Source organism: Pundamilia nyererei, unplaced genomic scaffold (assembly GCF_000239375.1).
Source record: "Pundamilia nyererei isolate P.nyererei 1_Seehausen unplaced genomic scaffold, PunNye1.0 scaffold00033, whole genome shotgun sequence".
Taxonomy (NCBI): Eukaryota; Metazoa; Chordata; class Actinopteri; order Cichliformes; family Cichlidae; genus Pundamilia; species Pundamilia nyererei.
In genome coordinates, this window is record NW_005187434.1 from 2,420,206 (window position 1) to 2,432,726 (window position 12,521).

The 12,521-nt window shown below is 41.1% G+C and overlaps 1 protein-coding gene across 2 annotated transcripts; it reads left to right on the top strand.

The window, feature by feature from the left end:
- The first annotated feature begins 222 nt into the window (after positions 1-222).
- On the top strand, positions 223-9,701 carry elmod3 (ELMO/CED-12 domain containing 3). Of its 2 annotated transcripts, none has more exons than XM_013909936.1 (13): positions 223-655; positions 1,516-2,232; positions 3,001-3,072; positions 3,194-3,268; positions 3,354-3,420; positions 3,746-3,814; positions 3,918-4,006; positions 4,215-4,338; positions 4,463-4,585; positions 4,703-4,833; positions 4,966-5,042; positions 5,148-5,275; positions 5,792-9,701. In XM_013909936.1, the coding sequence occupies exons 2-13, from the start codon at positions 2,131-2,133 to the stop codon at positions 6,040-6,042; spliced, it is 1,308 nt and encodes a 435-aa protein (XP_013765390.1). In that variant the 5' UTR covers positions 223-655; positions 1,516-2,130; the 3' UTR covers positions 6,043-9,701. The 2 variants fall into 2 exon arrangements, with proteins under 2 accessions (XP_013765390.1, XP_005729550.1); XM_005729493.2 differs by having other exon boundaries at positions 223-409.
- Positions 9,702-12,521: the final 2,820 nt, after the last annotated feature.

Genomic DNA, 12,521 nt, shown 5'->3' on the forward strand with positions numbered 1-12,521 from the left:
TTTTAACTACTATTCGACAGTCTTATAACAAATATGAACAACGAGAGTAGACATACTAAACCTGTAGGCATTAATTATTCCATCGTGATGCGTGTAGTCATTCGTGACTGCGCTACACACTGAAAGCAACCTTCTGATAAGCGTCATAATTCGGTTACAAGAAACGTTAAAGCTCCATAAATGCATATCTTTGCCTAATAACAAAGGCATAAATGTGTTTGGGGGTTTTTCCCCCACGTTATATCAGTTGCACGGAAGTAGCTGGCAACGCAAGTAATCCGGGCGCTGCAGCTTTAAGCAGCTGCGCGCGCTCCCGCGGACGGCAATCACTTTCTGGCAGACAATCACTTTTCGACACAACAGGGGGAAGGGAAGCTGAGATTGGAGGGAGAAACAATCATAAACTGAGGTACTTTTAAAATGCTTCATATCACGTAATATTTTCAGACAGGCCGCGGGACGCAATGTTTCTGCTGCATTTGCCTGAACTTGGAGACAAAAGCAGATATATTCTCGTGTTGCTGTTGGATTTGGGGACAGACCCCCCCTCCATCCCTGTTACAGTTCAGCAGAGCTACTGCTAGCCCGTTAGTTAGCCTGGCAGCTGGCTTTTCGTGTGTCAAAACCTAACTAGGACTGGAGTCCTTAAATGCAGGTGATTGTTTTATATACGAATTAAAATGTTGTGGTGTTTGCCGTAAATTTCGGCGGACTTGCATGCAGTATATGCGCCGTGGCATTCTCCGTTTGAGGTGAAGCTGTAGCTGCGTCTTTGTGCCTGCGGGGTTGCTAGCTGACATAATGCTAGCTTTTCGGTTGCTACAGATAATGGTAGCTGTCAGAGCGGCGGAGCGTTACTGTAGGCAGCTGTCACCTCACTAAGCTGAACTTATTCGCTAGTTTTTTGTTGTTGGTTTTTTTTTGTCGCGGCTGTGTGTTTGATTTCTGTAGTGCTATCCTTTTATTTTAAAATTGCTGTGATTTTTTATTTTTTTTAAACGGATGGGAAAGTGTGCAGAGCTTTTGCTTTAGTAAAAGTAGCAATATTACGCTGTAAAAAAGTAAACAAAAAGAAAGAAGGAAAAAAGAAAAGAGTAGTTAAAGTCATGCATTGAAAATGTTCTTGAGATATAAGTATGAAAACCAGTGCTTGGGAGGAGGTATTTATTTTACACCACGCAATATACTCTGACCCTCCCACACAGAGACAACATTGGAAGAAACAGGGTCTTCATTTCAGGTATTAGATTTTTTTTTTTCACAGCAAAATAATTTGGCCCATCCTAACAGGTAAACGCATAAGTGAACTATTTTTGTTCCAGGTGTTGTGATGTATTGTGACTTAAAGGATACGTGATGAACCTTTGCTTGTTTTATTGTTTTTGATATGATGAGCCAAACGTGCTGGGAAGAACCCATAATTCTGTGTCTTTGTCGCCTGTTGGTTGGTTTTTCTGTTACTTTTGTGTAGCCATTTATTAACTTTGCGTTTTTAAACCACTGCCTTTCACACAGTGTCTCCTGCCATACAACAACTCTTCATGACCCCACATCTCGTTGCACAGCTGGAGTTCGGATGTTCGATGCCATTTCACGTGAGGCCAGAGACGTAGGGCTGCTTCGGTGCTTGTGAATACTGCCTGGGATACTTTGGATTTATCTTAAGTGCCAAAGTGATGAAGTGTCTCGGACAGGGAGAGCCCAGCCCTGAACAGGAATGTCATTATTCAGGTTTCGGGCACCTCTGGAGGGGCTAAAGAGAGCAGGGCTGGTCAGTGGTGGAGAGAAAAGAGGCAGGTTTCCAGGCAACTTGTGTATTGATGGGTAGCCATTTCCTCCAGTCAGCTCTCGTGGACTGATATCTGTAGATTCCTGTCAGCATCCATACTCGTGGTTAGACTGGCATCGAAAACCACACAACTATTGCTCTTGCGTGAATATGATGTTCAAACAACACTTTTTTTTCCTGCCGGCGACACCTTTCTAAAATCGACCAGGTGACTGTGGATGTCGTGTTGTCTACATATATGAGGGGAAAATGATAAACGCATAGATACTTGCAGTAGCTACAAGTGTGTGCAGCTGAAGCCATGGTGGCCCTTGCATCAACTCATCAGCCAATCTCAGTTTATGACTTCAGAAGTCTTTAGAGGCCAGGATCAGAAACAAGTTCAGCAGACAACGCGCTCACATGCAATGGAAGAAGACATTGATGTCGCCTCCCGCATTGAGGTAACCTTATTTGACCTTTGTTTTAATCTCATTCCAGTGTTTAGATTTACAGGAACTTAAAACCATTAAAACCGAAAGCAGCACCTGCCGTGTTGGTCAACAAAACAGAAGTACTGCCGTCTGACCATTGTTGCTACGGAGATTTTTATTGTTCTCAGAGGAATCATTTTTCCCTTCCTGCCCTGCACTTTTGTTTAATGTCACATGATGTGCTTTAAGTCCTTATGTCTTATGTGTTTAACCTAAGGTCTAAGGTCAAGGTCCTTTCTGTTATCAGTGGCAGCTGACAGCGCATTTCCTTTATCCCCAGCTTGGTTTCCTAGCCAAAACATTACCTCTAACTCCCTGGCCTCTTTGCTGTCCTTGTGTACGGTTTCATTTGTAAACAGTTGGATCAGTAAGTGTGTTTGCAATTTCGGTGCAACATAAGTCAGGTTATTGCCATTTTCCCCAGTGGATGTGCACCCTTAAATTATTTTCATAGTTTTTAAGCATAAGTGTGCCTCACACAAGAAGCATCCCAGTAAAAGTGGCATGTTTCCAAGCAGGCCACTTTCAAAAGGATACCTGTTATTTAATTTGGCCTATTATACTAAATATTTCACTGTTTAAATTTTTTTTAAATCATATGTGTATTAGTTTTCAGGAATTGCATATGGCCTCCAGTAATAATGTGTTGCTCTGTCATGGAGGGGGTGAATGCTGCACTGTTTTTACATTGTGTTTTTCTGATGCACCTGTTCTGTGCTGCTGCTGCTCTGCTGTTAGGGTCTAAATGGTTTGTCTCATGAATGTAAACCATTAGAGGAGATAACCAATGGACACTCCAATCATAAGCCTGTGAGTACACTTAAAAATCACTTCTCATTGATTCATTCTCATTAGATTTTGCTTGTGTTGTGTCCTTTTAAAAAAATCTACATATTGTCTTTTTTTTTTTTTTTTTTTTTTTGCTTTATAGATCATGAATGGACTGGTTATTGGTCATAATGTCAAAGACCACACCAATGGCAGCGCACCACTCAGATCTCTGCCGGTAATTAAAGCCTATTGTTACTGTCTGACTTCAAACAGCACGCCACTTCCTTGAATTTAATGTCTCCAAATATTTTATTTTCCAGATTTCAGCATTAAAACAGAATGGTCTTCTGCAAACCCTGGCAGCTGGAGACCAGCCCAAGCCTGAAGGTAACATGAACAACCTTGATTTTTGTCTCACATCCTCTTTTCGTGTGTGTGTGTGCGCGCGTGTGTGCGTCCTAGATACAGAGCAATTATTGCAGGTAACACCTGACCCAAGAGTTATGGTTGCCTGGGTTTAGGAAGCACAGGAGGCACCCTGGAGGGTGCAGGTCTGTTAGACAAGAAGGATTCATGACAGGGGATTGACTGGGTGGACGTCACCATAGCAAAATAGCTCACCCTGTTGGAGTGCTAAGTTAAAGTTGTGAACCAAATGAAGCTGTTTGTTGAATTGGCACGTTTTCTTTCTTCAACTTTGTTTTGTTTACAGATGATAAGGAAAATGTGGAGTTGGAAAAGGCCAGGCAGGAGTGGGAGGCTCTAGAGCACACCCAGCCAGGTCAGATAAATCTTGCCGTTTGTAGGAGAATGATAATGACTTTGCTGATTTTTGGTCTGTTAGTTGATGGTATAATAATATAACTGTAATATTGATCTCCCAGCTCTCACTGAGGACTTTAACCCAACCCCACTTATCCCCTTCAATGAAGCCCTGCAGTACTTTCAGACCACAGACCTTGGGGATTTGCTGGTAAGGAATGCTAAAAACAAAACTGCAAAGAAAGTAGAATGACAAACAGAGGAAATCTGAATTAGATCTTATTCATAAAAATCACTAGTCTTAAGTGTAGTAAATAAAAAAATGTAAAGTATGAGAATGATAATGCATTTGAAAACAAATAAATACATTGTTTTAATGAGTACACTTTTTCAAATTTTTCCTCAATGTCCACCTGCAGAAGAACATCCAGCCAACCATTCGCAGGACTGGTCTGGCTGCGATCACACACTTCCTCTTTGGACCGCCGCGACTTCACAGGGAGCTCCTGGAGGAGAGAGATCTCGTCTTTGCCATTGCACAGTGTGAGTGTGTGTTAGAAGGGTCTGTTTGGTCTAAACATCACACAAGTAGTTAAAACTCCTTAAGTGTTTCCAAAAACAAAAATTGGGTCTTTTGCACATGTGTGTTTTACTTTTCTTTACACAGGCCCTGTTGACAACAGCCAAACGGTCCACATGCGTGTCCTCCAGACCATTTATAAGAAGCTGATTGGCAGCAAGTTGGACTGTCCACGGTATGGCGTACACTGGGAAAGCATTGGCTTTCAGGGTAAGACACTCTCTATTTTGTTGTAAAAAGGTAGTTCTCAATTCATAATTAATAATATGACATCACTCCTGTGCTAACATCATGCTGCTTTGCCTTTATTTACTTTCTTTACTGCAGGTACAGACCCTGCCACTGACCTACGTGGCACTGGATTCCTGGGACTGATGCATACTCTATATTTTGTGATGGACCCAGAGACTCTACCCTTGGCTAGAGACATCTACAAATTATCACAACACCCGACACAGGTGTTACCTGGCAGTAAAATTTACTCTCACAAGGCAGCTTGTTCAAGCCAAAGTGGGAAAATGTGTTCATTTGATTTAATGATTGTCCCTTACTGCTTTAACAATAATTCCTTGTGTTTTTGTCTGTTTTAGAACTTTCCATTTAGTGTGATGTCAATCAACATGACCCGCATCGCTCTGCAAGTACTAAGAGAGGAGGCCTTGTCCAAGTGAGACTCATATTTGTTTTTTGTTTTTTTTAATTATCCCATTTTCAGAAGTGTGTTTGATGGGTGTCACGACACCCTCTGTCCTTTGTGTTTTGTTCATACCAGGGAGTGTAATCGTCGTCAGCAAGTGGTCGGCGTGCTGAACGAATTCTACGTTGCCACGTATCTGCACCTTTATCAACTGTGGAAGACCCAGCAGAAGACCATCGCTGACTCTGGCTTTGTTCTGAAAGGTTGTGCTTATAATCACGCTAATGCTACCTCTTACTTGTGATGCTGCAGTCAGAAGCCAATTGGCACAAAGACTGGAAACCTCAGAAAATTAACCTGCTTTAAAGGGCAAAGTAAAAAAAAAAAAAAAATACAGGTCCAAGGTCAGCCTGTTACAAAGCCTTTTGTCAGATGGCAACCTGTGATTTTTACATTTCTGTTTTCATATCCTTAACACAGATGAGATTATTGAACTTTTTCAATAATTGCTTATTGGTTAGTGAACTGTTTCACACACCGTTGATAGTTTTCCTCTTACCTAAGCTGCAGCTTTTGGCTTCATATTTAGAGACAAATATGTGATTGGTATCATTGTTTGAAAGCAACACTCAGCATCCAAGCAAATATGGGATTTCCCAAATGTCAAGAGTCTTCCTTTAGTCTAAGTTAGGGGTCTATCCATTGAATTCCACACTGGAAAAAACACATATTACCATTCCTCCGCAAATCTCACATTTTCTGTATTTCGTAACCTTCAGAGGTGGAGCTGTTTGCCAAAAAGAACCCCAAGCAGATGCTGCGCCGGCTAGAGGTCTTCCTGAAAGAGAGGCGGGCAGGTGGAATCCCCCGTGGGACGTCACCAGACCCTGTGGCTCAACAGCCTTCTCCCAGCCTGGGGGAGCGAGGGGCCAAAGCTGGCACTGCACAGGCACGCAAGGGAAAGGAGATGCACTTCACAGGAGTGTGTGATCTACCGCCAGACATGGAGGGAGAGGCCAGACTGATCTAAGCTAGACTCTATGCGAGTGTTTCTGTGTGTGTGAGTCTATCTATTACTTTATGTGCGAGTGGCTTACTCGGAGCTAGAAGAAGAGCCCCACAAGACCATGATCTAGAACCTGCTATCTGAACCTTATCAAACACTTCCACTCCTTCCGTTGTTGCTGGGGTGCTGCACTTTGATCAGATTATGCTAGGGGATCTTTCAGAGTTATGTTTGAGTTTTGTTATTAACTTATTTATTAAGCATGGGTGCATAGAACAGATATAAAGAGGTCAGAAACTCAAGATGTCACAAAAACAAAATAAAGTGAATATTTGCACTTTTCTGTGGATTTTGTAGCCAAATCAATAGCTGCCAAATTATTGTGGTTGAAGTCTACCTGTCTAAAAGTACAAAATATACACAATTTTGCTCCAAGGATCTCTTATCCAGGTTATCTAAATGTTATAGAGAAGCATGGCAGAGAGTGTCTTTTTTTTTTTCCCCCCAAAGGCTTGGCATTCTTCTTTGCACCAAAATACTGCTCCGTCACATGCAATGTAACTGAAGAGCAGCGATGACTGGTATGTTGTTAAAGGCTCTGTTGAAATTATGGTAATACAAGATAAAATGAACTAGTCTGAATCCCTGCTTTAGAGAATACAACAGCAGGTTTTCCATTAGTTTGAGTGGGAAGAGGAAGATGGAAAATGTTAATAGATACTGGTTTCACAGCTACACTGTGGGCTTTGAATGCAGCTTACTTTAAAGGTCTGATCACCTTGCATTTGCTGTTGGTGTGAATGGCATATGTCATTTGGACATCAGTCGAAATGTGAGGTTGTAGTCAGTTTTAAGTAGGTGTCTGTTGCCAGAGGTCTAATAGACTAGGTCCAGAGCTCCCACTTAATATGGGGGAATATATTTTAAATAATATATAAAAACATATAAAGTGTATGTGTGTGTTTATCTATTTATATAGATAAACTATATATTAGTCCTTTATTAAGGGACAGCTGTCCCTTTAATCATAACGTTACAGTTGTGTGTCAAAACACTTCAGAATTCTGTTACCAGACTAATGGCTTGGTGATGGTGAGAACGGTTTGAACACTATGAAATTCCACCAGAACAAAATTCTTAAGTCTCTGCTTTTCATGGTTAAAGCAAAGGAGACACTTTGGCTTCAGCTTGGTCCCAGCTGTAGCCGAAGCTCTGGTTTGAGCTTTCTTACATTCCGTTAAAAAGCATGCGATTGTAAATTTTTTTTATTTTTTATTTTATTTTTTGACCAGTTTGAAAATTTATTCCAGTGTGTATGAGTGTGTGTCTGTGTGTGGGTGTGGATGCATGTGTGGTTAAAAACAAATGAGCTGATATTGATGAAGGGCGCCTCTCCCAGGAGATGTATGCTACAGTATGCAATCCCAGCTCTTACTCTAAGATAATCAAAACGCTAGTGCCGTGTGATGATAGAAATCGTTCCTAACTTCAGGGTTTGTGCACTTGTGCAAGCGAATGTGTGTGAGTATGTTTGTATGTGTGTTTCATATGACAGGAACTGACTACAGATGGGGTGCTTTCCTCTGCACACAATAAGCCAGCTTTACTAAGTACTTGATCCATCAAGCTGCATAGATGGTACTTCTGTCATTTTAAAAATGGTTCATAACATTTGTGAAGACAATATTTCTCCTAAAACAAACGACACACAGACACACACAACCTTTGGTTTGCGTTTTTAAATAATCAAATGTTGGTTCCAGGCACAGCTGGTTGCAAGCAGCTCTGTGGGCTGAAATGGGTAGAGCTCCTCAGCAAAGCTGGTTCCTGCTTTGTGCTAATGTGAATCAGTCCTCCATCTTTGTAGTCTCAATCTGTAGCATGTTCAGGTAGCACTAGTACTGTAGCATCCTATAGCCTCCTCCTCTTCGTAAAAGCTTGTTGATGTCGCGTCTCAGTTACAGTCTGTAGTGTTAATGAGTGCGCAAACTGTTATTACTATAGCACATACATTTCTTTCTTTTTTTCCCCTTTTTTTTGCAAAGCCTCCTCGAGTAGATGCACATTTAGGTGGCACAGCGTGTGTTTTGTAGAGATGTGGGCTAGGCTCGATATGTTTCTGAGCTCAAACTTGTCTTCTAAGAAGGTGATAGTAAACCCGGTGCCTACATCCAAGCAGAGCTATGCGGGGCAGAGTGCAGGTTTGTCCTCTTACTTTTGTCTTTCATTCGAGCCATCGTGCCACGGTAGACTTTATTCATTTGTGTGACACAGTACGCAGAGTTAATGTTACCCCTAAAACATGCCATATTAATTAATATATACTGTTAAATGCACAGGCATGTGAGTTTTTCGATGTCGGCATCTATTCAGACAATTGTCCATCGCCAACTTGCATTCTTCTCGTCCACCGTACAACTTCAAAAGTGAGCTGATGTAGTTTTGCCAATTGTTTGCAAGTGTTTTGATCGATCAGGAAAATTTGCACTGTTGTAGATATTTGATAGTATGTGTGACGTATGCAAGAGGAAGCAGGCCATCTTCAATAGCCATATTGTAACGTTCATTATCACCCACATCATGAAAACGGGCTTTGTGAAGTCAGACTCCCCTCCTCGCTTGAAAAAGTTTGCACCATGGTCTCATATTTAGTTTTATTCAATTACAAACTGAGGAGCAGTACAGTGTATGTAAATCAGGAAGTTTGTATATAGAGAATTAATGATTGTAACTGTATGATTGTCTGTAGGGCATTATATCGAAACACACTGCTTACCTCAAGACTTGAGACAAATCTCTCCTTTCTCTCTATTTTTACGTTTCCTTGTATCTAGGCCTTCTCTCATACTAATTGGATATGATATGTAATGTATATCCTCCACCAGAAGCACTACGTAATAGCAAACTAACACAAAAGCTGGTCAGTGTTACGTGTATTCTATTTAAAGACACATTTATCGACGCTATATAGGCCCACGCGCACTCCGATGCACATCTGCAGATAAAATTCCTTTTAAAGACATTCTATAATTGGCTGATGTTTACTTATAATGTTGAAATAAGATCGCTTTCTTGTGGCTTCAGTGATAGTATGGTATACTTTTGCTGTAATTCAGTGTTTTGTGTCAGGAAACACTCAGAAACAATCCTGTTTTTACAGCTCCAGTCACAAACAGTTCAATAAATGATTGTTAAGATACGCTTGATCATCAGTCATAATGCTGAGTGCGCTTTGACTTTGGTGTATTATCACCTATGTGTATATAATAGCCAAACAAGGCCTGATTTTATCCTCCCATGTTAACAAAAGTTGTATTTTCAGCAGTAATAGATCATGTTCTTATGATTTGATCATCATTTGGAGCCGCTTCAGTTGACAAACCAGAACCAAGAGAAACATAAAACGGGTTCTTGCAGGATGTCAGATGCTCTGAGAGGTGAGGTCTGAAGTTCTGCTTCCTACAGCAGCAGCTTGGCAAATACAATCACTTCTCTCAATATCCTGCGCTTTATATGAAGGTGTTTTACTGTTGCTGTCGTCATGTCCCTCAGAGCATTTTATGACTGTACCTTGATTGTAGAAGCCCTATTTTATACTGAGAGTTATTTGAGAATACAGTATGTGCTGTTGTACATTAAATGTATTGTATGGAGAAAGCTAAATAAATGCTGTTTAAAAACTGTTTCTCTGGGAAATCATTGAGTCATCATAACTTCCTCTTAAATCTTATAAATTAAATAAAAAGGTGGCCATCAAGTATGTGGAAAGCTTAACTTTCAGTAAAGATAACCTGCTAAAGTTCAAAGTGAGCATTAGAATGAGGAAGAAAGCTGGTTTAAGTGTCTTTGAGTGTGGTGTGTTTGTTGGTGGCAGACAGGCTGGTCTGAATATTTGTGAAACTGCTGGGATTTTCCCAACACAACTATCTGGAGTTTACAGAGAGTGGTCTGAACAAGAGAAAACATCCAGTAAGTGGCAGTGTTCTTAGGGAAAATGCTTTGTTGATACTAGAGGTTAGAGAAGAATGGCCAGAGTGTTTCAAGCTGAGAGGAAGGCAACAGTGACTGAAATAACCACTCGATACAACCAAAGTATGCAGAAGAGCAACTCTTAATGTGCAGCACATTGAAGCAGAGGGGCTTCATCAGCAGAAGACCATACCGGGGGCTGCTTCTGTCAACCAAGAACAGGAAATTGAAGCTACAAATTACACAGGCTCACCAAAAGCGGACAACAGAAGACTGATAACATGTTGGAAAAAGCATGGAGCCATCCTGCTTTATATCTAACATTTACAGTACTGGTGGTGGTGGAGGTGTAAGGGTGTAGGGGATATTTTCTTCCCACATGTTGGGCTTTTTACTACCGACTGAGCATTGTTTAAATGTCATGGTCTACCCAAGTTTTCTTTTGCTGACCATGTCCATCAGCTGTTCGTATTTACTAAACAGTGATTTCACTGTACTCAAACGACTTCCACAGTCGCCATATTTAAGTCCGATAGAACATTTTATGTATGTGGTGGTTTGTTTTGTTTTTTTTTAAAAGAAACTTTACAGATGGATTAAAAAGGTAATAAATGTATTTATTTTTTAGCAACTAATGAAGTGTTTTGTTTTTTTTCCTGCAACTTTTTCCTCTTTTGCAGAGGTTTTTAACTCTGTTCTTATCTGTACTCTGCAGTGCGTCAGTACATTTTCTGCAGTTCAGCCACTAGAGTGCACACTTTTAACATGCTGCCATAGAGCTACATGACTCACATGGTGTTTCATTTATTGTGGTCCTGCAAAAATAATCTCACGCACAGAGCGAGTCTGCCAAGACTAATCTGTTCAGTTGCATAAGCTGAAGTTTGATCTGTTTTTCCAATTCCTTGTCAGTGTTTTTAGTTTTCAAAACAACATCGGTGAACTCCTATTAAAATTAAACCTGATCTTGATTCATTTTGCCTTTCCAGTGTTTAGTTTTTAGTGAGCCTCATAAGTCCCAGCGCTGCTTCAGTGGGGTGGAATCGGCAGTATTGGCAGGCCCCTCATCTTTCATAAGATAAGCAAATTACTGGCTTGTTTACATGCTGGTGTGTTGAAAATGTAAATCAAACGAAAGAGACTTTTGTACTGAGTTAACAAAGATGCCTCAATGGAATCTTGATACTGGATGCTCTACATCTGCGCCTAATCAGACTTGTGGCTCCAGTCCCACAGTCCCAGATGACTGGGATGTGGTGGATCTGCTGAATCACAGCAGACACACACAGGACGAAAAGAAAAATTCTAAGCCTTTCCCCCCCCCCCTTTTTCTTATGACCTGAATCAAAATCACCCTTCCCTAACCTATTTTCCCTTCCATGCTTACATTAGCAATGTTTTATTGAAGGAGTGATTTCAGCTGAGAGCAACCTAACTGACATGATTCCACTCAGAAACCCTATAAAGGATTAATAATGTGAAACAGAGAACTCAGCCACATATCCAGCATCCTACCGGTGTGTCAAGGCCTCTGGCATCCAAGTCAGAATGACGAGAACAGAGCAGGGTTGACTTTTATGAATCTGTTTCCATTTGTACCTAGTGAGCCTGCTGGATTACAGTCTTTCTCTCTCACTTTCACTCTCGCCTTCCCTCCCCCAACTCTGTTCCTCTCTCTCTCTCTCTCTCTCTCTCTCTCTCTCTCTCTCTCTCTGATGTCATTGTTTCCTGCCCAATAGTTTCTGATGCTCAGTTCAGGTCTGTGTGCACACACATTAAACATAATGCACAGCACTCTGCTTGAAATGCTGACATATAGGAAATTACAGACACGTACAACAGTGATGTCAGCCCCATTTTCAGTCGACTCTGTGCTCTGGTTTCTCTTGTCTGCACTGCAGACATCAAACAATGTGTGCGTACTACCTGTGGCCATGTCACCTTTTGCAGGTTGATTTAAGGCCTTGTAGGGTTGCCTATCTTCTCTTTGTGGTTATCATCCACTGACTTTCCTTCAGAAACTATAGCTGCCAAAAAAAACAAATGCTAGAACTGTTGCATTATCTATAACATCATTCACATCCTTTACACTGTTGTAACATATTAGCTTCCAACAAATAAAATCATTCCATTTGTGCTGTAATAATAACAGCAATAGTAATAACTAAAGTTATCCAGCTCTGTGTTAGTTCCAGCTCAGAAGCCCTGTGCTTGACCTTACTGTAGTCCGAGATTTCTGCAGCATTCTTCACAGCAGTAGTCATATCCCCCATCGATAAGATTGCACAACGCCATAGTTTTCTTAAAATCAAATCCCACGCAGTCTGTTTTCCTTTTCTGCGTCACTGTCCTCTGAGTCTGAGACAGTACGAACTAAATGATTTTAGCAGGTTTTCGTGCACTTGGACGTCTGTACCTGTGTATCTGTCTTGTTCATCACAGTCTGAAACCCATTCAGAGGACATCTCTTCTTTTTCTGCTCCTAAGCAGAGTTTATAGGAGTTCTGCGGGCTTCACGATGCTTTTTACCACAT